Raw genomic sequence first — 27,836 nt, forward strand, 5'->3', positions numbered from 1 at the left:
TCTTTGGGGATCTTATATCTCCAACACTAAAGCTGAAACTTCAGACGAGGATTTTCAGATGTTTTAGAATTCAGAGATTTACTCAGTTATCATTCTCATAAGCTGAATAGGTCGAAAAGTGTTGAAGATTCAGCTTAAATATGTTTCAAAGTAGACTTTTGTATACCACCTACAGTATGACTAAGGTTTTGAATTTCGAAGAGGATTATTATTATAATATTCAGTGTTTAATACAATATCGTGTTGAAAATTGAAAAATACCGAAAATTCGGAAGATTGTGACTATTAATTTTATGTAGTACACCTAAATATTGACATACATTTTCACAGAAGTCGAAAAAATCTCATCTGAAATTCAACCTTAAACCCCAAATAAATACCCGTTATTTTTATTACCCTTCCAATAAATATTTAATTCCTTGAAAGTGTTGAAAAACCTTCAAAAGTCCCACAACTAGCAACCATTTCTAAATGTAATTTATAAAAAATTCCATTGACGCCTGAAAGCACACTTCACTTTGTTTACGTACTACGAACGTGAAGAGTGCTTCACGTAAGCGGACAAATGTTGTACTTTAGCTGAATTTACATTCCGGTGATGCTTCATGTGCTTCATGTGACACAAATGACAATTCGAATGCATTTCGAAAAGGTTAATGACACGCAAGGACAACGACAAACACAACAGCAGCACTAACAACAACAACAACGCCAGCAACAATGCATAGAATTTCATATGAATTTAGGCACTCAAATAAAAGCATGGCGATGTTGTGGGGTAGATAACGGCGAATAGGTGCATACACATCACACATACATACATATCTACAATATAGTGTTGTACATCAACTATAGCATATTAAAGCCAGAGAAATGTGAAAATGTAAACAAATGGGCATGTGAAAATGCTTTGCATGTAAATTTCTCGCATACAAATGGATATATGTGACGGACCCACACACACACAGAGGGGGACATGACATCTGCAGTGGATGGGCAAACAAACCAACAACAACAACGAAAAAATAGCAGTGAAGGAGAAAACCTAAAAAGCTTAAATAAATAAAAAGGTGAAATAAGCAGCAACAATTTGTTTGTGTGGGTGTGATGTGTGTGTGTGTGTGTGCAAATGCCCAGTTATGGGTAAATATCGGAATTAGAGTAAAGGGGAGCCATTCAACCCTGCTACTATAGCATGGATAAAGGATTACAGCAGAAAGGTGAAAATATATTGGAGTTTAGCTGATAGTGGCGGCGGCGGCAGGTGTGATTGCTTACAGGATATGTGATATGCGAGATAAATGGAAATGCATATAAAAGCAAATACAGTTGTATATACGAGTATATGGATAATCGAAGATACATTTCGTTATTGATGAACTTAAAGACAGAGACGAGTGTATGTATTTATGAAACTATTTTTCGGAGGTTAGATTGAATGAACTCAAGTGAGGTTTAGACTACATTCATAGTTTGAGACAAATATACATACGGGTATATTCCAAAAGAAATAAAATGTTCATATGCTTGCATTTACTTTAATTTACGCAAATATACTCGACATTTATAAAATATTCAAGGCTCAGAGTCGAGAGTTCAAGCATTTTTCAATTGCAGTCAACACTTGTGTGCCATTTGTAAATGCCAAGCAGCAAGTCCTTTTGTTACTTTTGCCGCTTCAAAAACGAATTTCGTGCACTTCAAAAATATAATATGTGTATATAATAATATACGTCTACAAAGTACTTATATTAAAATGCAGAAAATGTCAACGAAATGTATGCACTGCAAATATTTTTATGTAGATATGTATATATCTGTGTGTGCGTGTGCACATATAAATTTTTGATATGCAGCGAACTGTAAGCAACAGTGCGTTAAACAAAGACTTGAGGAAACTACGCCGAAAAGCAAGGAAACGTAATATAAGAGAGCGAAAAAATACGCCGAGGAAAAAGTGGAATAAAGTTCTGCTTGCAAGGATAATAAATCTTTGACAGTTCCCCTGACGAAGGCACGGAAATAACTGCAAAAAAAAGTGAAAGAAGGGAAGAAAAAAACAGACAAAAGGAACAAAAAAAATTGTAAGCAAAATATTTGGAAAAATTGGCGAAAGCATTGCAGCGGAGACGAGGCAAACGAAAAAAAATATAGAAAGTAAGGCAAACAAAGCTGTGACTGCAAATAAGAACTTGCGAGTCATGTTAGTGCTGCCAGGTATATTTTTTTTTTCAATTCTTCTGCGCACTTTTTTACTTTTTTTCTTATATATTTTTGTTTTTTTTTTCATATATGAGACCACTGTCTGTCAAATAAGTTGATTGCTTTCGACTAAGAAATATAGTCACTGTCAAACAGTCACGTTAATACTAATAAGTAAAGCGCACAAATTATTCACACATATGTATGTATAAATATAAAGGACTTCCAAAATACATATTTATGTACTGCTTACCAAAATCCGGAAAAGGAAGAAGCAAATAAATTACATTATACGACTGTGTGCGAACTGGCCTTGGACCGTCGATACAAACAGTAACAAATGGCACCCTCTACTTACTGGTAGACTACAAATAACCAACAAATATGTTTGGAGAAAATAAAAAGATAGTCATGTTTGTTATTATTTTTGTATTGGTAGCAGCTGTTGCAACAAAAAACACTTAACTGCTTAAGCGTAAAGCTGACTGTTCACTTACTTACGCGTATGTGCACATTTGGCAGACAGTGTGCGAGCGCTTTATATGCGCCAGGTTCATTACAAATAAGTCAGCAAATTCGCTAACGATTCGCATGCGAATTGTTGCAACAGGCGTGCTTGGAAAGGTTTATTGGCTGGCGCTTTCGTTTGTTGGGATTGAGTGCTGAGAAGTACGGAAAGATCTGTTGTTGGTGGAATTTGTAAAGCGGAGATTGAGAATTGATATTTTTGGCTGACAATAAATAAAGTTAGTGTGTGAGAGTAAAATGATAAAGATCAAGTGAAATGATTTAAAGCTAATAATAACCACATTTTTGTTAGATTTCATTGACTGTCTGAGAAATTTGAGTAGTTGAAACTAATCCAGATCAGATTGAGCATTCAGATTTTTTGTTTTATTTCATTTCATTTTATTTTATTTTATTTTATTTTATTTTATTTTATTTTATTTTATTTTATTTTATTTTATTTTATTTTATTTTATTTTATTTTATTTTATTTTATTTTATTTTATTTTATTTTATTTTATTTTATTTTATTTTATTTTATTTTATTTTATTTTATTTTATTTTATTTTATTTTATTTTATTTTATTTTATTTTATTTTATTTTATTTTATTTTATTTCTTTTTTTTATTTTCTTTTATTTCATTTTATTTTATTTTATTTTATTTTATTTTATTTTTTTATTTTTTTTTTATTTTATTTTATTTTTTTTATTTTATTTTATTTTATTTCTTTTTTTTATTTTCTTTTATTTCATTTTATTTTATTTTATTTTATTTTATTTTTTTTATTTTATTTTATTTTATTTTATTTTATTTTATTTTATTTTTTTATTTTATACATTTATTTTATTTTATTTTATTTTTATTTTTTTTTGCCAATAACCCAATACTCAAGCAAGCATGTTACTGTACTGTATATACTTACTGATTTCGTATGTAATATAAATCAGCTCTACAAAGTGTGCCGCCAATTCATTCATGGCTAATCCTACTCGATTACCAAGCAAGAACCGTCTGCTTTCTTCCACTTTGCAAGCTTAATGGCGAAATTGTCAGCTGCTTCCAACACACATACCCACACACTCCACCACACAATGAACTCCACCTGGCAATCAGACAGTGTTTTTCCTTTAAAGTTCTATACCCCATTGCAACGCCTCTTAGTAGACACCTTAGTTCACTGGCGCGCTGGCTAGCTAAATTAAGTGCGATTTAGCTTACTACAAGCTTTTATAAACGTATGTATGTAGCATGTTTATATAGTAGACATTACCAGCGAAGATGTGGGTCGCTGTTTGGGCCGCGCAGCAGGTGATGGCTCGTGTTTTGCTTTACGAGAATGTAGCAGGACATATAATATGCATAAACACACACATACAACGCCACTTTCCTATAACTATAAAGTAAAAGTTGCTGTACTACGAGGTAGTAAATGCTTATATACTTGTATTTGTTAGTCCTGCTAGATTCTACATTTCACTCGCTTTCTCTTTCCAGGCATTATCCATTAAAGCCAGCGCATATCCTTGCTTGGCATTTCTTCCATTAAGTCTGCACCAACACACTCTGGTTCACTGCACTCTAATGAACTTTAATTGCTGTTTTTGTTTTTTGTTGTTGTTATTTTTTATTATTATTGTTTTTATTTACCAGTGTTGTAAAATTTAAGTCCACAACACAACTTGGCCCCACAATATTTTTTTTATTTTTGTGTGTAAGAGCTAGTAAAGTTCAGCAATAATTTTGCGCCGTGGCACATCAAGTGTTTTGCTTTGTATTTTCTTTTTACTTTATTGTTGTTGTAATGGTTTGTGTTTATATACGCGTGGTTGCTCTATAATATTCTCCACTTACCAGGCTACATATAATCTTCTATACTCTACTATAATGCTAGTTAATGGCAGCTAATGAAGAGGAAAGTTGTTAAGTTGTGTCTAAGCAGGCAAGTAATCGTTCGAGCAGCTGTGTCTCGGCCGCAATTTACGTAGCTTTTGAAGTAAGTTGTTGCAAGGCACGAGCGTAATTTTTAATTAAAAATACTTCGCTTAGTTGGGCTGCCGTGTAATGTGTTGTGTATGTAAGGTATGCTGTCTCTTTCTGGTCGGAAATTGCTTGCTTGCTCTTAAATAAGGTGTTTTTCTACCTTCAGTGTGTTGTACGAAATTCTTTGCATATTTTTTGGCGCTCAACAGCTATTTGCAAATACTTAGTCGCTATGCTGCACACAGTGGGTTAAATGAAAATTGGCACTCAGGGTGGCTAATGAAATTTTTATGTACTTTTCTGCGTGGGTGTTGGATAAGTGAAATTAAATAAAGAGTAGAGACATGCTCCACATGCCGCTATGAGATACATATATAAAGGGCAGCTAAAAATGAAATATGTCAAATTAAACTTACATTTTAAAGAATTATAGAAGTAAAACAATTTTAAAAATTATTCGCATATTATTATTTCGAAAAAATTTAAGCTTAAGTTTTTTCAATTTTTTTTTTTTAATTTTCTCTCAATATTTTTCATATTTAATATTTTTTTTTGAAATTCAGCTTTCTTCTATTAATTTTTTTTAATTTTTGTATATATTTTTCTTCCTCTTCCCCAAAAATTAAATAAAAAGTTTTTGTAAGAAATTAAGCCAACAATTAGCATTAACTTTGATAGCCTACTCAAGCAAAATTTATATACTCAAAACAAAAAAAATTTAAATCCATTTAATAGTTATGTTGAAGTCCATAAAAAACCTATTTATTGCCACTTAAAAAATATGTGAAATAATATAAAATTTGAATGACACAACGAAAATGTATAAAAGTCTCCTTAAATTTGATAGCTTTGTCCATTGTTGTCAAGCATATAGCTTCTTTCATCAATACCGCCTTTAGAAGGCCATCGTATACAACAGAAAGACACCCCCAAAAAACAACGTAACACATATAAAGATATAAAGATTGCTTCATTTGTGTATATAACATGCAATTTATGCCCAATTGGTTCAAATAGAAAATTTTGGAAATAAAAGTGACCCTTGCATGAACGCCGCCATAAATTACGCATCATAGTCATGCGATTTTAATGAGTATTTCATGTGTATCTATGTGTGTTTGTTTGTTGTGTTAAGCAAATACACGCATTTCGTATGCAAAGGAAGGAAGTCAATAAATTGAGCCTTCTAAGCAATTAAGTGTTATGAATTTTGTTTTTATTGTTTTGACATGAGAAGCGTGTTAGTTTTTAATGGAAAAAGATAATGAACGAATGCGTAAGCAAATTATATGACTTATTTAAATTTTAAATTTGATGTACTTACATGAATATATGTATAGGGCAACCAGCCTTATTGAGAGATTCAAGAAGTGCTTAATTAAGTCAATTAAGCATTTTTCTGCACTAAGCCGCATATGATTTGTGTAAGAGGATGTCTAAAATACCTATAATTAATAAGCAAATGAGCTATATAAGTAAGACATTTACCAAAATAGTAGTATTTTCTTTAGCATAGAGTTGCCAGCTTGCTTTTTTCATTTAAAATGTCATATTAATTACCTAAAATAATAAAATTTAAGGATGTATAGTACATATTTTTTTCGAAACAAAAAATATATAATATATTTTGGAATAAACCGAAATTTAAAAAAAAAATTGATTAAATAATAAAAAAAAATATATTTTTTTAATTAATTTTTTTGAATATTATTTAATTAATAAATAATGCCTTACTTCGTCTGTTCACACATAGTTACCAAATTCAAGTTCATGCGGTGAATTATTCAATTAACGCTGCGCCACTTATAAAGTGATTCCCTGCGCTAGACCCTTTATACATCCCAATATGTTATTTTTATAACTTTTTCGCTACACTCTTGGTGCGCATATCCTTCACTCATTTCACTTATCTTGATTTGCCTAACACATTCAATTTGGCAATAATTTGATGCTATATTTACACAAACATATACATATATACACCCTTCCGCATCCATTGATGACGTCATGCATAGTCAAGCGAGTGGAAAAAAGGCATACTGCTCAGCTGTCCACCCTTGAACTTAAACTCATAAAAATCCATTACTTTTATTACAGCTTCCGCACACCAACACATCGACTACACACGTTCCGCAAACGCATGCACATGAGCTGTGACGGCCTAGGAAATTTGCTACACACTCTAGCGGTAGTCATATGAGCGGCCCAAGTATGTGTGTGTGTTTTGCACATATCTAACATTTCCTTCGACGCTTTTGTTCACTTCAAGTTGCTTTTACTATATTTTCGCCACGAACAGCACATAAAATTCATTCGCTCGCCCATTCATTGAAATCGTTCAGCCAAAAGGCCACAAAATTTAATGCGACTAAAATAGTCCGCCATTGTTCGTACGTAATTTATTAACCTACAGCGGGTACTGTGACTGTCAGCCGGTCAGTTTGGCAGACATTTGAGAGTTACATATTTATGTGTGTATTAGTGACAAAAGTAGGCCGAGTTGCATGTAATGCGTAGTAACTTTAGGGCTCGAAAGCTGAACTGGGCAATTCAACAGTTGCAATATAAGTATATAAGAGTCGAGTTATATGTATATTTGCAGGCTGTACTTTTACTTAAGTATTTACGAAGCACCAAAGTGGCACCAAAGCGCAGAATTATTACACTCATCGCATTTTATATGAAAAATATGACAATAAAAGCGGCTTATTGCGTAAGAGCTAAGTAGCTGCGCGTTAAGTCATAGATTAAGCTTAAAAATTTATGTGCTCTCTCATTGTCATATCTGTAGACTTAAATATGTATTATATAAGTGCGTAAGATACTTATTTAAAGCAGATTTAATGGGATTAACGGCTGGGTAAATATGTGAGCATGCATTGCTGATGAGTTTTTAATAACGCCCATAGATAAGGCAGGAGAAATAGAATAGAATGAGTATAAATATGCCATTAGATAACAGCACATACTTGTTATGGGGAGTAAAGTTATTCAAGGCGCCGCATAGAAATTTCGATATTATATATTTTACCGCTATTTTACCGCTTTAACTGTGAAAACTTTATTTTTTTATGCAAACTGACGGTGTTTCCGTTACTGTTCGCTAGTTTCCGTTTTCACTGCGTGCGTTGCGTAGTTATTCGCTCATTGTGTAATAAAGTAAATACATACATACATTTGCTTCAACGATAGCATTTTTTAGTAGCAAATAACAAACAAAAGACTGAAACTCAAACTTTAGGAAAAAAGTATGTATCTACAGTTGACAATACTAAGTTGTACATATACTTTATAGGGATAACCTAGATAGAATGTATGAGAAACAACCAAAGTCAGAAACGATACAAGTGCGAGACGTTAGCAAAGGAGTAGTAAATTTCAAAACAAAAAAATATTTATGGTTACTCAGCTTATAAATGCTAAAAGCAGTTAGATTACGAGAGGAGGAGGAGAGAGGAAAGGTAAACTTCTCAAAAGATGCCGAAAAAGTTCAATGAAAGCTTAGCTAAAAATGCTGTGAGAAAGCTCATTGAAAGCTTAACTAAAACTGCTGTGTGAAAGCTCAGTGAAAGCTTACCTAAAAATTCTGAATGAAAGTTTAGCTAAAAAAGCTGAGTGAAAGCTCAGCTGAATAAATTAAATAGATTTCTAAAACCACACATGCCAAATGATATACATTTTTTATTAAAATTTGTCTTGAACCTGGTTCATATAGACTTATATTCAAAAAAAATATGAAACCATTCCGATATTAGTCGACGAAAAATGTACACTTCACATTCCCTTTTTTTTTGTTTTTTTATGCAAATGTATGTACCTTGTCCATTTGTATGTAATCCATTTGCAACAGCAATTTGCATGTTTATCTAACTAACATGGCTCGTTTGCTTTCCGGCGAAATTTGTACGCTACAAATTGCAAGTAAAATGCATTTTTGAGGTTTTTGTTGTTATTGCGTTCGTGTGGCTTGTGTTTTGTAAAACACGTACAAAAACTTGAACACGAAAAACAAATTTGAAAGAAAAAAAATTATTGTACAAATTGGTACAAAGTGCACACACTCACTCAGAATTTTAGAATTCAAAGAAAACACAAAAAAATATGTCAAAAAATAAAAAGCTGATGGTTGTTTTGAAGAATAAACCTTGCAAATAGATTTTAGTTTTCAGTAAACATTTTTTTAACTTACGAAAAAATTATATACATACATATACAGATGAAAAACACTCACTGTAAAATGAATAGTTTAGAATTTACTGACTGGTTACTTTGAAACTAATATCGGACTAGTCAACCTTAGACCAAAAGTAATATAATGGAATTCAGTTTCAGTTCATACAAATCATTTTTAGGATATTATATCTCTAAAGGTCGCTTTACAACTTGTCTCTTTCTACTTACCAATGGTCTACTTACAAGGTAGATAGATTCCCTAATACTTACATCAAAAATTCAAAATCTCCTGGTTCTAATATGATGGTAAACTCCACTTAAGAAATTTACAAACAAAAAATCCAAAATTTGTGTGCCTTTTACCATATCCACATATTTTGTTGCATACTTTGAGGCGTGATGGCTCAAGTTACACGCATACTTCAACTCACTGCCTTCCTTTGTTTATGCACCCACACATCTGCTCACTTGTGTTGCTATCAAAGATCGCTGTCTGTGATTTATTGCTTGTCGAAAATAAATCAACCGTAGTCATGTACCGTTAAACCAAACTTCCAATCAGCCACAACAGAGCACTTTAGGGAAATACTTGTGTACGTAGTAAGTTGAAACTTGCACCATTAATGGCAGGCAGACAAACTAAACTTTTTAAGTGCAAATGTTGCATAAACTGCCAAATTCTAGCAAAATTCATAGTTGGTTTTTGCGCTTAAGTAAGCAAATTTAATTTGAGTGCTTTTTGCCCGAAAATCGTTTGCATGAAATTGTTTGCGTGAACCAGTTGCTGGTTTACCGCTATTATTTGCCGCTTATGCCTGCGAAATAAGCTGACAACAGCAGCCAACGCTTGGTTATGCCATCAATTTGAGTTGTACAAAATTGCTAAATTTCTCACTGGCTTTGAGTGATGTGAGTGTGGGTTGACTTGTATGTGTCTGTTAGTTTTGCATAATTTCGCAAATTATCTGCTCATGCGAGTAGCGCAGCAATTATGGCTTTGATGTGATTTTAGAAATGGATAGCTATAGCTTATTTATATAATGATTTCAATTAAGATTATATTCGGTTTAATAGAAATTTATTCATTTATATATTTATTTTATTTTTAATATTTCCAGTAAAAAAACCCCTTTGAGGTAAAATTTGAAAAAAAAAATCATATTAAATACCACTTACCTTAATTAAAAGCTCGTAAATTAGTTTAGCACAATTTTAATAATATTCACACACACTTGCACACTCATTCACCTAATGCCTCATCGATTTGCTTGCCATACATATTTCGCTTATTGCCAAGCCTCTTTCTGCCTGAAGCCACTCATAACTGGCACAGCAGTGTAATGTGTATATTAGTGGCTGGAAAATGCCTATTGATTTTCAATTAGCACGAAACATTTTATAAATTTCCAAGTAGAATATTCACATACACACCCACATAAATGCAATTTACAGTTATTTGTATATATGCAAACTATGTCACCTGTGCATGCCAACAACTCTTTGTTGTATCTAAGAAACTCTTGCTACGCTGCTTTATATGCGTCTATGGCAATTTTCTCAACCGCTAATTTAATCATAAATACTTGAGAGTATTTGTTGTAGGCTTTATTTGCTTGTAGAACGCGAAGGTGGCACACTAACTGACAATTAATGGTTCGAAACAAGGAGATTTGAGGGCATATATGTATGTTTGAGAGAGGTAAAGAATTGGTGAAAAGGTGAGTGTGGGAGAGTGATAGGGTTGTAATATAATAACTAAAAATATTTTTAAATTCTTCAAGCTGTTTTTATTCAATTTAAAACATTTTAGTTCAAGAATTGTTAAAGCAAAGCAAAAATATTTTTAACTAAATAATTTTATTTTAATCTTATACATATCTTGTAGTTAAATAAATAAGGTATCTCCGCTACAGTTAATTTTATCTTGTCCTTTGTAATCATTACTTATAGCTTTTCACTTATTATTGCTCCCCAGCGCACTATTTTGGCTGGCTATTTATTGCTTTTATTGTCAAGAGTTTATCAGCAAGTAAAGAAAGACACAAGAAAAGCAAAAAAGAAAGTACTCAAATATATAACAAAAAATACCAAAAAGCATTTTGTTATACGAAATTACAGCAGAAATACAATAATAAAAATAAATTCCAATTTTTAAAGCCTTTAAAAACAATTACCGGCCATAAACCCCTTAAAGTATGCTTCACATAAAACATCTGTATTTTAAAACAAAAAGAAAAGCAAACGCTGAGTGTCTGCAACAATTTATCGCACATTTTCATAACTTTCTCATACAAAAATAATGAAAACGTGCTGCGTATAAGAGAGTATAAAAAGATTTTGCTTAAACAAAATGCGAGCAGAATAACATAAAATGCATGAAAAGCTACCGTATTAAAATCAAATCTAAAGCAACCGCCGACAATGCCACCATACAGAGATAACCCCGACACAGCAGACAACATAACAATAACAACAACAACAGCGCCGACAATGTGCTTACACAAAAGCTAGCTGCTAAAGTGGCATATAAAGTGTATGATAAAAATCTAAAGTATAGCAGACGGCACGCATAAGATTAAATTAATAAAAGGACAAACAGATATGTATTACACGCTCCTTAACGGCTATAAATGGAGGGAAAAGCGAGTGGCGACAGCAAAAAAGTGTAAAACAAATGCTTTTTTAGTCTGTAACAAGGGCGGCAGTGCATTACTGTAGGGCTGGGTATGAGTAGCTTTGGATTAGGTAGAAAGGTGGTACGAACGTCTTAGCACACATTTCGTACATTAAATTTATAAAAAGCGAGTATGAAATGGAAAATATAAAAATCAATTTAAAACTAAAGAAATTGAAGTGGAAAATTAATAAAAATTAGGCTACTAATAGTAGTAAATGTAAGGGGTTAATTCGGTAAATATTGATCTAAATGAAGTTATATTTTGAACAATATTTACATGATACTCTTATTTAAAATCTAAACATTTTACTAAGAAATATTTCTTTAAATATACCTCACTTAACCTACTTTAATGCAATTTAATCTAAAAATCCAAAAAGTCTCTATATAGCTCGTTTACTATAAGTTATCATTTCACTAACAGTAATCGCATTAAATCAGTGACGAAAAAATAGATTAGTCGCACCTAAAAACACGCTACGAAAAATATTATGTCTACATAAAATCCATAGTATACATCTAGGCTTATGAAACAACAACTTATTTGTTTATTTTGTTGCTTACTGTTAAATAAATACCTTTGCAACTCCCTTTTTGCTTACCACATGAGCCTCTAAGGTATTTTTATTCCCACTTCCCGTTTCCTGCTTTACACCTCACTGCCTTTCTATGTCTGCGGCAAAATCATATATCACGCTCAATTAACCCTAAATATATGCAAGCATATTAGTTAAACTGCTTTGTTGTTGTTGTTTGCGGTTTGTATGCTTGTTTATAAATTGTTAAGGTGTGTTGCAAGTAGTTTTTGTTGTTGCTGTTGTGGGGTGTGTTTACTTGTGGAAGTAGAAATACGTCTGGCCGCTTAAAGCGCCTAAACGTATACACTTCGTAACGGCATATATATATATATTATTTTATGGAATTTAACAGGTGTAAATTATGTTCTATTAGGGCGTGAAGAATGTTTAGATTAAGGAAATGAGGGAGTGCTGGTAGGAAATGGAGCAAAAAATTAATGATACTTGCATATTAAGCAACATTCGTTGTTTTTAATGTAATAGAAAATTCCATTGCAAACATTTAGGCGAAAAATCAGTTATTTGTTCATCAATCGACCACTATCCGTAATTAAAATCATTCTTCTTTTGCAGTAATAATTAAACTCTAAATTTCAAAGTTTTCAACCAAATTTCTTCCAGCTTAATCCCTGATATCACCAATGAAGCGCGCTCAAGTCAACCATTACGCATCATAGCAGTATCTCTTCTAATTGTGAAATTCCTTTGTATGCACTCCATTCCACCGTAATGTTTGCCGCTTATCGCTCTATTCCCTGCCACTGAATAATTTATGCCACTAACACCGTTGCAGCAGCTGCTGCTACTGCTGCATTCCCGTGGTTTGCCACAAATTTATGTATTGCAGCAACCCGAAAATTCTGCATTTACCGCAACACTTCAGTTCTTCTTCACAACCTTGGTACTTGTGGCGTTCGTGTGCTCGAATGCGCTTTTCTATGCAGCACTTCAAATACTGTTGATTTGTTGTTGTGGCATCCTTTATCCTTACAGTTATACCTTTTACGTCGAGTCAGCATTTCGTTGCATGTTCAATATTTTAACGTCTGCCAGCCACATCTTGACTGCTGTTGGCTTCACATTGTTGCAAACACCCACACACCCATCAATCAGTACCAACTGTAAATCGTCTTCTTGCGTTATCTCTTTTATGTTTTCATATAATTTTATCGATCGTTAGTCGTTTTCTTCTCCTTTGCAATATTTGCTTTGTGTGTCTGCGAAATTTTATTATCGAACAAGTCTTCCATATTCGAATGCTTTTCATATTCGCTGCTGTATTCATTGCCATCCATATGCTTATGAGTGTGTACTCATACGTGCTCTTTGGAAGCTGTGCTCTCATGTGCAACTCTTCGTTCTAGTGTTTGCGTGCCCTTTGAATTCAGTGGAATGAATGTGATGTATGTGTTCAGTGTGTGTATGTGTATTGGGTCTTATTTGATTACCAATTGAAATGGAATTTCGCTGTTATCAATGCAAATGCTCCACAACAAAAGGGCACTGAGTAATATTCATTAATCGATTTGTTCAATTGTGTTAAAAAAGGCTTTTATTTGATATGAAAAAAGAAGAAAGTAGTAAATCAAATTATTTTACAAGTATTTTGGCCTCATTTATAGAATAATTTAATCAAAATGAATGAAAATTGTTGATAGTTAGTTAAAAAATAAAAGAGGATAATTAGCCTTGAACTCAATAAAGATAAACAACAAGTCCACCAGAATTAATAAAAAAATTGATAAAAAGTTGAGATTGAATAAAGTAAGAATAAAATAACAAAAAGCTTCCAAAAAAAGATTTCTATCACTTTCATATCTAGAATATCTTTGAAATAGAAGCGAAAATATAAAATTTTATTTTTTTTCAAATAAATTAGAGATCGCATATCCATATGTGACCTGGTCTACGAAAAGGGAGCTAACGTGCGAAAACTAGTTTTCTGGGAAACAGCTGTTAAAAATAAACAACTCGTTTCGTCAGTTTCTCGTTATCTCATCAATTGTTGACACCTAAGCCCCCTTTCCGTAGGCCAGGTCACATATAATAAACTCATTCGAGGATTATGTTAACCTGTTTCATTTTCAATAATTATCCCCCATCAAGCCTTCAAAAGTATTTCATGGAAATTCCGTTTATCAAAGAACGACATTTATCAATTTTTTTGTATTGTCGAGTTTATTTGATCATCAGAGATGCTAGCAATCATTACGAAGGACTTGGGTTTGAGTTTAGTTAGAAGGAAGCTCGCTAAATATAGGGTGATTTTTTAAGAGCTTGATAACTTTTTTAAAAAAAAAAACGCATAAAATTTGCGCTCATCTCATCGGTTCTTTATTTGAAACGTTAGATTGGTTCATGACATTTACTTTTTGAAGATAATTTCATTTAAATGTTGACCGCGGCTGCGTCTTAGGTGGTCCATTCGGAAAGTCCAATTTTGGGCAACTTTTTCGAGCATTTCGGCCGGAATAGCCCGAATTTCTTCGGAAATGTTGTCTTCCAAAGCTGGAATAGTTGCTGGCTTATTTCTGTAGACTTTAGACTTGACGTAGCCCCACAAAAAATAGTCTAAAGGCGTTAAATCGCATGATCTTGGTGGCCAACTTACGGGTCCATTTCTTGAGATGAATTGTTCTCCGAAGTTTTCCCTCAAAATGGCCATAGAATCGCGAGCTGTGTGGCATGTAGCGCCATCTTGTTGAAACCACATGTCAACCAAGTTCAGTTCTTCCATTTTTGGCAACAAAAAGTTTGTTAGCATCGAACGATAGCGATCGCCATTCACCGTAACGTTGCGTCCAACAGCATCTTTGAAAAAATACGGTCCAATGATTCCACCAGCGTACAAACCACACCAAACAGTGCATTTTTCGGGATGCATGGGCAGTTCTTGAACGGCTTCTGGTTGCTCTTCACCCCAAATGCGGCAATTTTGCTTATTTACGTAGCCATTCAACCAGAAATGAGCCTCATCGCTGAACAAAATTTGTCGATAAAAAAGCGGATTTTCTGCCACTGATTTTGGTAATAAAATTCAATGATTTGCAAGCGTTGCTCGTTAGTAAGTCTATTCATGATGAAATGTCAAAGCATACTGAGCATCTTTCTCTTTGACACCATGTCTGAAATCCCACGTGATCTGTCAAATACTAATGCATGAAAATCCTAACCTCAAAAAAATCACCCCTTATAAAGAGAGTAAACGATGGCGTTTTGTGGCACGATCTCTGCTTAACAAATCCGATTTGAGTTTTATTTTGTGGGTTTTTCTGACTCGTGATGTGTGAGTTATGAGAATATCATCATCTTAGGCAGACATGTAGTACATATTGTAGTATGCTTTGAAACCATATGTGTATCACCGGTTTTCCGAATTTTGTTTGAAAGCAAATGGTGTTCCGTACAACAATAGAGTTCTAGAAACCATTGAAATTTTGTGGTGTTGTGAAATGTACTACAATGGATTGCATTGAACACACCGAAAGCTTTAAGCTCTTCTGCCACAATCATACGTTTTCTGACATTTTGACATACAGAAAATAAATTAAATTCAAAAAATTAATTGAAATCAGAAAACACAATTTGAAAAAAAAAAAAATTATGCGAAAAATATGTAATATGTATGTAATAATATGTAATAATTATATTGGACAATAATATTTTAAGATTGCTTAAAGTTATAACTAAGTCAGGTTCAATTTTCCTGTATGTTATTCATAATTACATATATTTTGCTTGAATTTATTTGTATCAGCTGATGGATGTAAACATAGTACAATACTACATGTGTGTCACTATGCTGGTATATGGTTTCTTGAGCTTTTATTGTGGTACACATCGTAGTACAGAAACCATATATATGTCTGTCTTAGGCATTAATGGTATTTCAGCTTTTTACTGAGGTTCTGAAGTTGTTTAGTGTTCTGAAGTTGTTGAATTTTGTCTTTTGAAATAAAACAAATTTCTTATTTTCCTTTGACATCTCAAAATTGACCATTAAATTTACTCTGAGTAAAAGGTATATATTAATTTGTCTTCGATTTCTTAAAATCCTTAAATGCAATATTTACTAATTTTGTGTCTTGTAATTTGCTTTATATGATACATAGTATATCACTAAGCACCCTGCAATACTTGCGATTGCATGACAAGAGTTCATTGCACCAGAAGCATTAATATACACCAACACATATATACTCAAATTTGAGTATGTAAGAATCTATCTGTCCACATACGACTGGTGCACAAATAAATTATATTTAATAAGCTCATAAATATGTCGAGTACGACATCTTGGACTGACTAAAATGAAGCACTTGCTGTCTGGCTAATGCCAATTAAGCAATAAAAATTTGGAATGAACGAAATGAGAGGAATAGTAAAGTAAATAGTAAATAGTTAAATATCCCATTAGGGGTGAACTTATTTTTAGACAACAACAAATTTTTAAATATAACTGTTTGATAGTTTTTTTAAGACGATAAACTACTAGTAGTAGATACTTCTATCATTATTTTATATTAAATCATAAAACAATATTTATCTTTAACGCATATTAGGATATAACCATATTTTTCCCACTCAAAATCGCAGACACCCCTAATCAAATAAAAAATAATAATTTTCCAACAACATTTTCATTTCAATTATAATCTTTCATTTGCAAATATCATACATTTCATATTGCTCCGCGCTGAAAAGCATTAAATCGATATTTGACACATTGTAGCCGGTTGTGTTGTCATGACAATAATAATAACAACAACAAGCTACACGACTGCACACCGTTTAAAACTGTGCCACTAGGCATATGCAGCGAATGAAAATTTTACAAAAGCAACCTACACTTTGTTGCAACAAAAGGCCATGCAAGGGTGCTAACGCAGCGGAGGGGAGCGCTGTGTTTAAAGCGAAAAACGAAAAACCCGACAAAGGGACAGACTGACTAACATGCTAGGCAAGGGTGTTTGACTTCCTTTGTTTAGCGTTGTTGCAGCTGTTGTTTGCTTACAGCAATTCGCAATTCGCGAATACGAATGCGAAACAGTGCACAGTGCAAATAGCACTGGCTACAACTTTTGACCTCACTTTGCAACTCTGCACACACACATGCTTGTAAACTCATATAAATGCAAATATTTGCGCACAGAGTCAAGCAACTTTGGCGAGTTTGAATAAATAGCAAAATGGCGAGTGGTCGCGTGATGCGAATGGCAAATGCGCCGATAAGAAGTTTAAAATAGTTTGTTAAATTAAATGAGTTGGAATGTGAAGCCAAAGTGCGGACATGAACACAGCTAAAATAAAGTGAATGAAAATGTATTTTATATTATCCGATTTTATTTATATTATCTCAGAAATTAATTGAAAATTCTAATTAACTGCAACACTTTTTTCTCCACTCTCTCTCTCCCCCGCAGCATACGCAACAGTCGTGGCAGTCTCGATAGCATCGGCACCGCACCACCTTCATCAGCTGCCTCACAGGCCAGCTCCAGCGGTGGCTCGAATCCCAAAATGGACAGCAACAGCGGCAGCGGTGGTGGCGGCGGCGGCGGTTCTGGTAACACCAGCGCCAATGCAAGTCCACAACATCACACACATGCACAACACATGCAACACCATTCCGCCGGTGTGGTGGGCGTGCACCGCTCCAACTCACGCAACGGGCGTGACAACTGGACGAAAATGCCGGAGCCACTGAACGGACACAATAAAGGTGAAAAATCTGAGAAGTCATCGCCGTCAAGGCGCAGCGTGGGCGGCAGCAGTGGCAGTTCTTCCAAACAAGGTTCACCATCGGGTCGCACAAAGGGTGTACCGCCCAGTTTCGGCTATGTGAAGCGTACCAATGGGAGTGCCACTGCAACGGCGGAACAACAGAACATTGCTATGATGGGCGCAGCCATGATGAACGCCGGCGCTGGCGGTCAATCGAATGGCGGTGGTTCGCCGGGTGGCATGTGTGGTGGCGTTGGACGTACAGCACACGTTTCGGCAGTGCCGCGTACGGCTACGGGTGCTGCTGGCGGACGAAAGGTGTCCGGTGGCACGCAGACGTTGCCCAACGATATGACAAGTGAGTTGAAAATGCAATTATTTACTAAATTTTAAAATCAGGGGATATAAATAAAAGAGATAAGCAAAATATTATCTGCAAGTCAGGTGGCAATATTCTTCCCACAATATTATTTTTCAAGCTTATCTTAAATTTATATATATGTAATTACTGCTGTTTATTTGATCACTAGTTATTTTCTATAACTTGCATTATTTCTTTTTTACAGAACTTCCTCCCAACACTCAACACCGCAGCTTCTCTTTAACTGGTCCCGGCGCAACACAGCTCAGTCAATCGATACGCGAACGGCTCGCTACTGGGTCGCATAGTTTACCCAAGCCGGGCACGGACTTACATCTGTTCCAACACAGGTGAGTTATATTAAGGATATATTGGAAATTGTAAAGTTTTTATGGAACTTTCCGAATATATTTTCTTAAATATTAAGATCTGTCTTATGAAATTTAAAAACTATTTCCTCTACATTGGGAGGTTCGATGTACAACAAAAAATGTTGCCTACATTTCAGCGCCGCCTTATTTTTCCAAAATTTTTTCTAGCCTAGTTTTCATAAGTTAGTTTTACTATAGCCTCCTAAAATAAAATTAAAAATATTAAAATTTCACCATAAAACCCTTTCCTTAGGGAACATTTTATTTGCCCCAACCTACATTTCTAAAATAAACTTTTATATTAATTAGTGAACTAATAGCCATGTTGCTCGTCACTTCGGTGCTACCACTCAGCAGCTATTTAATTACGGCACTGCGGCAAGCATTAGCAAAACATATATTGTGGTTTGCTGTGCTGCAAATTAATGCATTACTGATGTAATTAATTATAGTTGCCACGCAAAAGTAGCGGTATAGTTATGAAAGCACAAAAAAAAACATAAAAGAGGTGAAGCAACTGAGAGTAGGAACCTGAAAAGTTCAGAGAAATTTTGAAAATAACTAAATTATATTTAGCGACCACGAAATGAGTACTGGCATATACATATAGTGCACATGTATATTGGAAGGACGAGTTTAAAAAAAAAAAAATATATAATAATTGAGCGGCTGGCAGCGCACTAACCACTAATGTGTTTATGCAACATCTGCTAATTAGGCTTAAGGTCTGATACTAGTCGGTTTTAATAAAGGGTGTGTCAAAATAAATAGTTTTGTAGAAAGGTTACTTTAAAATAGTTTTCGAAATATTTTTTTTTAATATTATAAAATTATCAAATATTTTATTAATCATATTTTATTGAAATTTTGTAGAGGAATTTTATTGTACAACAATTGTACTTGTTTCCATAAAAAAATTATAAATATACTTTAAAACCCCACACTGTGCTAACTAATCGCCCTTAAATGCTGCTAATTGCCTGTGTTTACCATGCTAATTTAACTGATTTATTGCGATTTAATCCCAGCTGCAATGAATCCCCACATATAGCGCACATAGTTATAAAACACTCCATTTCACCTTTTTCCAGAATATCAAATCGTCCTGGCAAAATGATCGATGGCTCACTCTCGGACACGCAAACCTATGCCGAAGTCAAGCCCGAGTACAGCACGTACGCCATGTGGCTGAAGCACAGCAACACGGCGGGCAGTCGCCTATCCGAGGGCGATTCGTTGGAGAATATGCAAATCGGTTCGCCGGCAATGACGCGCCATAGCCATAAAATGTTGCAACATCGCAATGCTGCCGCAGCCGTGGCAGCAGCGGCGGCAGCTGCAGCCGCACAAGGCAATGGCATGCAGCAAGCGAGTGTTGTTGCGGCAGCGCCCGGTGCGGGCAATGAGTCGCCATATGTGCAGAGTCCACGACTGAATCGCAGCAATAGCATTAGGTGAGTGGAATTTGTTAATTTTTGTTATTATAAGAAAAATTTTTCATTTTAAAAATTTGGTTTAATATTTGTATTCTATGAATGAATTACCATCCTAACTTTTGCTGTAGCATATTTAAAAAAAAAATATTTTTTTCTAACTTTAACTGCTCTAAAGCTACTTGAAAGAACGGACATATCCAAGGTGAAAAATAATTACGCTAAAATATCTTTAAATGCGCTTAATACTTGTCTCGCTTCAAATTTCATGTTTTTGAGTAATGCGTTTCATATTTCAATTCGAAAATTTACTAACAGAAAATTAAATTCAAATTCATTTATATTTTACATACTAACTATACTAATAATTACGCATATTAAAAACAATAAATTTCAAGTACTTTTGTTTAAATGTGAGAGAAAATAGAAGAATAGATCACAATTTTCCTTTTTTATACACTCATAACATTCTTTCTGGAATATTTTTTTTAATATAAATATTTTCTTATACGACTTCGGAAAAGGTTGCGATAATTGTTTAACGCTTGAACAATTAACGCGCGAGAGAGAGGGAGAGAGTGAATGAGAGTAAAGCAGAGAGCTTTAAGCACTTGCCATGCTTATGCTATTTGATCAATTCTTGTTTTTGTAGAACAATGTTTAAATTTTTGGTTGGTGACATATTCACATGTGTACGCATATGAATGATTGTATGCTTGCGCATTATTTTTCTTTCGTTTCTGTTTCATTTCTGCGAATTCTCAACTATTTGGTGTGACTTTTGGTTGAAATACTATGCGTTAGCCGTTGAAAAGTTAAGACTTCACAGGATCATTTCTGTAGACAGTGTTAATTTACTAATTAATTCGGGTTCTATATAATATTGACGTACTATATGTAGTATTAGTACACAGTGAATAGTGATTCAAATGATTCAAACCGTTGTCAACTGTAGGTTCGTATAGGGAACAACCGGTACTTCTTGCGGGAGATTTCAATATAAATTTCTCATTGCCAGAAGCTGAACCATTACTGGCATTCCTCAGAGACAAATTTTCATTAGAAATGATCAATGGAAGAAATGATCCTACGACAAAAGAAGGTACGACTATTGTTGCGGTATTTGCGAGAAATATAGATAAAATAGATTTAAGACATTTCATTTCGTATTTTAGTTATCATAATCCAATTGTAAATATTATAGATATCAATCCATCAGAACCCAGAAATGATAATTGATTTGGACTTTGCTTCATAAAATGTGAATTTAAGAAAGTGTTGGGCACTCCACCATATTTTTATCCTTTCCCTCTCGCTAGTTTGCTTTCATACAAAATGATATGCATGTCTTGGAATATCACTAAGAAGTATAACTTCTTCCGCACGTAGGTACTCCACGCACCTTTTTTTTCTTGTTGTTCGATAAAAAATATGGCAAGATATTAATATCTTAATTTTCTTTCAAGATTCTAAATTATGAGCAAAAATTTAATATTTTTATCAACATATGTCATTATGGGAGAATAGTTTTATTAGACCACTGATCTTACGTAATGCGCTAGATGTCGCTGAAATCTATATATATGTTATAATTTAATTTTTTTAACAGTAGTTATGTTTGATATGTGATTAGGTACCTAATCACATATCAAACATAACTCGTCGGGAGGATTTTGGATCAAGATATTGAAAAACGACAAATTTGTGATTCGTAGATGCGATTATGACAGTTTCGTTCCGTAGTTTAGTTTACTGAATGCGTTTTATAGAGAAATCAACATGTTGTGTGACGTCATGAACGATTGAAGAGAAGGCTCTGCTTACAATTACTATGAATGTTTAAAATTTCCTTTCTCTCTTTAAAGTACCCAATTTTCATAAATTTATATTATAAAAAAATTTAATTGACTGACTGCAGTATATGTAAGTTATCCTGCATTCGAGGACTACAATACCAATGTACCACATAATATTTATTCTTGTTGAAATGCAGCATCTTTATGGTATTCAGTGCAGATTGCCAAGCAAATAAGTTGGTCAGTGAAAAATATGCAAATAATTATGAATATGTGGGCATATGTATATGTATTGGCATGCATATTTAAATCTGCGAATGGTAATAATTTCCAGTAAAATTGGCAGAGCAAGAAACAAAAGTTGAATAAAAATATGCATGAAGCAGTTAGTTACCGACCGACGGACAAAAGAATGGAAGGATGAAGGATGCGCAAAGCTTTGCATATATACTTCTGTGTATATGTGTACATATATATATATGTGTGTGTGAGCAAAATAACTGCACAACTATCTGAATATATGTGGCAGCAGAAAATTAGTAGTCTTCCAGCAGAAATGATGCAACTGTCGCCGGATGACCAGTCTGTTGTCTGCCAAGCGCAAATACACACACACACAACCACATTGTGCTTATAAAGACACATTTATATATTTTATCTATGTAAGTGTGCCTGTTATACTGACACTAATGGCATTTTGCATGCAAATATGAAATGCTGCAAAATTCATTCATTCATGGACACACATACATACATATATACACGAGGACAACAGCGTCAGCAGGGCGTATGATGAACACATATACACACATACATTTCAGTTTGATAACTGTGCATACAAGTATTTACACAAACAAAATGTGTGTTAGCTGCAACTGTCTGCTGGACACTGGCCGATTGGCTGATTGTGATGGTTGGTTGCATAGTTGCTTGCCATTTGTGTGCCGTCTGTTTGTGTGTTTGACTTTTATAGCGCGCTCGTTTGATTCAGCTGTCCATATGTTCATTGTCGACGAAGCGATATTTTTCTATTATTTTGTAAGTGCTCGCCACTATTTTATTGTTTTCATTTTTGGCATTCTACTTATTTTCTGCACATAAAGCAAGGTTTACGTGAATTCTGCGCTTTCCTTGGTGTGATTAATGCTATAAAAATTAATATTACGTTACAAAATTTACTCATTTACGTAAAATATTCAACTGAAAATTTATTTATTATTGATTTGAATAAATTTTATCAAACTCAGTGACAAATGATTTCAAAAATATTAAAATTTCTTCCTTTATAAAAAAAAAATCGACAGCCATCCAAATCAAATAAAAGTTGTTCTGAGGAGTTGAACTAAAGCATTTTTATCCTTTAAATGAAAAGAAATACATATATATGTACATATGTACATACCGCTGGTCTTAAAAACAGCTCAGTGTACTTGAATATCAAATGATTTTCATATTTCTCTAAAGTACAAAATTATTTTTGTTATTTATACTCGTGAATATCGTTATTACCAGTGGAAATACTCCCCACACTTCAAATACTCACTATACAATGCCAAAGTACTTTCCGCATGCAGCTAAAAGTATGCTAAGAAATTGCTTGGCCCAAGTAAACGCGATTACTTACACACAAATATACAAAAGATCAAATATTTCTAAGGCTGTTGTCGATAGTTGAACTTTGGCATGAGTAAATTTCGAGATTTTTTTCCATTTTTTTATTATAGAGAGTTGGGTTAATGGGTTTAAACTTTAAGGAAGTAAACTCCAGAAGAAAATCAAAAATTTCGCGTTTGGGATTCACCATACACCATTTATAAGGAATTCAAAACTGTAATTTCCTTTTATAGAACTTCATCTGAAAGTTTTCATGCAACTGTTTCGCATGGTAAATGTAAAATATGTTTATGTTTTCATCATGAAGTAAAACGCCTTAAAATATGCAAAGAATAATATAAAAATATTTATTTGCAATAAAATTCAAAAAGTTTAGTACAAATTCTATATAAATGTACCCATAACTGTATTTATATTTATATTGGCATACTTGGCTGCTCATTTTTTTATTCAAATATTTCAACTTAAATTGATTATCGCATACAATGCATACGTATTTCCGATACACAACACCTACTAAAACTATGGTAATAATTGCGGGATGGTGATTATGAAGTCCCCTAACACCGCACGAGTTGCGCATAGTTGCAGCTAGATGATATCAAATCGAATTTCAAGCTTTGTGGACAAGTAAATGAAAAGCTGACACCGCGCTGACAATAGTAGAACTTGCCGCAATCGTGCGCATCACGCATATAACCTTCATACTCACGTCCACAATCGCCATTGCCACGCGGTCCCGGTACTACAGGCGCTTGTTGCTGCTGCTGCTGTCCACCAACAGCGGACGACGCCACATTAGCAGCCGCGCCTGGCCGCTGTATGCTTTCTGCTACGGAATTCAATACTGCTTGCGTCAAACCTGTTGCGGTGTGGCCATCGAAGAGTACACGATTGATGGTTTGCAACAGTGGATATTTCTCACCGCCGCAAGCGCCACGGAAATCATCAGATTCCAATGACCACAACATCACGCCGGCCAAATCGTTATCCTTCACATATTGCGCCTTCAGTTCAATGCTGCGCGGATTCTCAAAGCCCACCCAGTTCTGGCCGAGGTAGGCGTATGGCGTCATTTGCGACTCGTCCCACTCCACTTTCCATGGCTCGGTTTGTATGCGCTCGCACAGCTCGTTATAACCGATGGAGCCCGGTTCGATGGAGTATTGACCGGCAAGGCCGCGTCCCAAATGTGGTGCACCTACAGTGTGTTGTTCCGCGTCTGAGAGTGTGTAAGAACGTCCATAGAATGGCACGCCTACCACTAGTTTATCTCGTGGTGCACCTGAAATTATATTTTAAATTAAAAAATTCTTCCTAAAGCGTTTGAGTACAAACCTTCGCCTAGCCAATATTTGACTATGGCATCTAAATTGAGTTGCTTATTCTTCTCGGTAATATCGTTGGGTCCTGCATAGAGTGGCGCATTATTGCCAGTAACCGGATCCCATGGACCATGCAAGTCGTAGGCCATCACATTGATCAAATCTAAGTACTTCGAGACCTCCGGTATGTTATATGACTTCGCAGCAGATTCTGCTGAAGAGCCTACAGCCGCAGTGAGCAGATACTCATAGGGGTCCAAGCTGTAAATATTTTCAGAGTTATTACAATCACTAAATGTTTCAAAGATCCTAGACAGCACTCCCACTCACCCCTCTCTCAATTCGCGCAGCAGCGTTATAAAGTTATTCTTATCATCAAAGGACAAATTGTGTCGCTGATTCGGATATTCCCAATCCAAATCTAAACCATCGAAACTATGTCGCTGTATGAATTGCACCACCGAGCGTACAAAACGCTTACGCCGTTCCGGATCATTTGCGACGATCGAGAAATTCTTCGAACCCTCATTCCAACCACCGACCGCCGCCAGTGTTTTCAGTGTGGGATTTTGTAGCTTGAGTGCGTTGAATTTACGTATATTGCCACGTCCGCCATTGTCCTCCAAATCCAAATACGGATCGATAATGCGCAAATCGCCACTCTCCTCAATCCCAAAGAAAGCATACATAAGATGTGTACACAAGAAGGGATCAATGGTATTTACATCGAATTTGCCACTCGATTGGCGATATGTCGCCCAAGTGCCGTGATAACAGACAACATGCTCTATGAGAGAAAGATAAGGGCGGGAAACGGTGTGAACACATTGTTGAAGTGCAAAAAAGGTTGCAAAAAACATTTCTTATCATTTGTCATATCGCTGTTTAACAGATATGTTTAATTGATTTTGATAGTTAGCATGATCATTAAATTAGTAAACATGACTGGGTCTAATTGAGCAGAGTTTCACCTACTTACAAATTGCTCTACTTTTATTTTAATGTTATTTAAATTTGAAATAAATAATTATTTTTTGTAAATTAATTTTTCGAAATAGTCTGAAAATTTTTATTTTTTTCTTTTTCGAAAAAATTTCGAAATTTAATAATTTTAGAAAATATTCCCTAAAAAGTCAAGTAGATCCTCTTTTGATCCTGGTGATCCATATGTTAATACATTTTTGAAAAAGTTTCAAAAAAAATTCAAAATTTTTGGTAAGGATTTTTTTTATAATGAACTCTTGCCAAAATTTGTTCATTTATTTTTAAAAAGGATTGATCCCTTTAAATAGCACTTCAATTGCCTTATCCTCCCCCTCAACACTTAACTCACTTCGTTTTTGCGCATTGGCGCATCCATTCTGTTGCAACACTGCAGCCAGTGCAATGAGCACAAATAATTTGAAGAACATTTCACACTTTTTCTCACAGTCACACTTTCACTTTGCTCAAGTTGTTTGATGCTTGACAATACTTCGATGATAACTAACCGGAAAATTGCGGCGCACTGATCATTTATAGTCGTTCGATAATTGCGACGATACACCGTTTTATTTACAAAATAAAATCCCCACTTGAGTTCAATAATGCATATTTGACGCTTTGCAAAAACGCAAAAAAAAATTGAAAAAATATAAAAATTCAATGACACAGAGTGCGACATAAAAGATAAATATTGGCAAACTTTTTCTGTTAACTGATAAGAGCGCATTGATGCCTCGTGATGAAAGATAAAAGGAGAGTTGTCTGAGATAAATGTACCGTAATGTCATCATACCTAATATGACGCATCAGTGCTTGCAACTTTTGATTTCTACAACACTATTTAGTATTCAATACTGTAAAATTAATATTTTTAGGAAAATTTTTAAATTTTTTTATTTTTTATTCTGAAATTTTTTTCATTTTTTTTCAAATTTTTTCAACATTTTTACTAAAAAAATAAATTTTGATATTTTTAGTTTTTTTTTCAAAATATTCTGAATTTTTATTTTAACCATTACTCTAGTTAATATTTGCAATATTTCTATTTACTTAAGTAGATAAATAATATAAAATAGCATACCGTCACCAATGTACTGTGGAGACACACCAAAATCAACAAAAATCATGTTTAACAAGAAACTTGCTTTAAGAGAAATGTTTGTTTGCATTTGGGGAAGCAGACAAGCAAAGAATTTCCATCTAAATGTTGTTTAAATAATTATATTTAATATAAAATTTAGCTTTTTTATTAATTTTAAATGAAATTTCTTTTTACAAGAGATCAACATATAGTGAGCAGAGAAGTAATGAATCAAACACGATTGTATTTAATTTTCTAAGGATTTTTTTCATTAATTTTTAATTTTAATAAATGGTTTTAATAAACATATATGTTATAATAAAAATTCGAAATAAAAATGAATTTCTCGTGGCTAAAAATTCCTTCCTATCAATGATCCTTTCGAGTCTCATACAACTCTTCCAGGAAAACATAAACATTTTGTACTCAAGATGTAAAATCGATTACCTAGTCAAGAATTAAATCTTTTCGCAGTCCAGACCCGCTTTCATATACAATCGAGTGAAAATTTAAGTCATACTTTCATGAACTAAACTTGAATGTTATTCCTTTTGTAAGACCTGCGAGAGCAAATTAAGTTATTCGCTGAACTTTGACTACTCGTTTCTACAAATAAAACTTGTTTCCAAAGAAAAGTCGAACAAACATTTCATTCTCCACTTCATACAACAAAATTCTGCCTATAGTGCTCGGCCTACACCTGTCCAACTTTTAAGCCTCCCGTACTACAAAACAACATTCCGGCAATGTAGCATTCATTATTTGTTACTTAAAGTGCTCTACCAGTACTCCAACTAAGGCAAAAATAAAAAAGTATTAACACAACTCACATCACTCAATTACCACTCACCACACACCAACCGCCAATACACCAACTCCCAACACCATGCAAGCTTCCGACTTCGCTCCGTGCCGTTTCGTTAAGTGAGTGGCGTGAAGCGGAAATTTGCAATCGTCTGGTGTTGGAAATGCAATTCTGAGAACACCAGCGTGCGTGTGGCGGTGTAATTGTAGTAAAATACAGTTA

General features: G+C 34.2%; 2 protein-coding genes across 11 annotated transcripts in view; one reads left to right on the forward strand and one right to left on the reverse strand.

The window, feature by feature from the left end:
• Positions 1–27,836, forward strand: part of LOC105212050 (protein sickie) — a 333,362-nt gene that overhangs the window by 227,592 nt on the left and 77,934 nt on the right. For 6 of the 10 annotated variants that reach the window (XM_029040072.2, XM_054227850.1, XM_029040071.2 and 3 more), the window contains 4 exons: positions 17,544–18,202; positions 18,411–18,555; positions 19,668–20,030; positions 20,188–20,214. In XM_029040072.2, coding sequence (XP_028895905.2) covers positions 17,544–18,202; positions 18,411–18,555; positions 19,668–20,030; positions 20,188–20,214 — 1,194 coding nt within the window. The remainder of the gene's footprint in view (positions 1–17,543; positions 18,203–18,410; positions 18,556–19,667; positions 20,031–20,187; positions 20,215–27,836) is intronic. The other 4 variants (XM_029040074.2, XM_054227851.1, XM_029040073.2 and 1 more) reach the window with 1 other exon arrangement.
• LOC105212049 (chitinase-like protein 3) lies at positions 23,742–26,246 on the reverse strand. The gene is made up of 4 exons (XM_011183799.3): positions 26,078–26,246; positions 25,075–25,531; positions 24,758–25,005; positions 23,742–24,704 (listed from the first exon to the last, which is right to left on the reverse strand). Exons 1-4 carry the CDS (start codon positions 26,154–26,156, stop codon positions 23,980–23,982), a joined length of 1,509 nt encoding a protein of 502 aa, XP_011182101.1. The 5' UTR covers positions 26,157–26,246; the 3' UTR covers positions 23,742–23,979.

Source organism: Zeugodacus cucurbitae, chromosome 3 (genome assembly GCF_028554725.1).
Source record: "Zeugodacus cucurbitae isolate PBARC_wt_2022May chromosome 3, idZeuCucr1.2, whole genome shotgun sequence".
Classification (NCBI taxonomy): Eukaryota; Metazoa; Arthropoda; class Insecta; order Diptera; family Tephritidae; genus Zeugodacus; species Zeugodacus cucurbitae.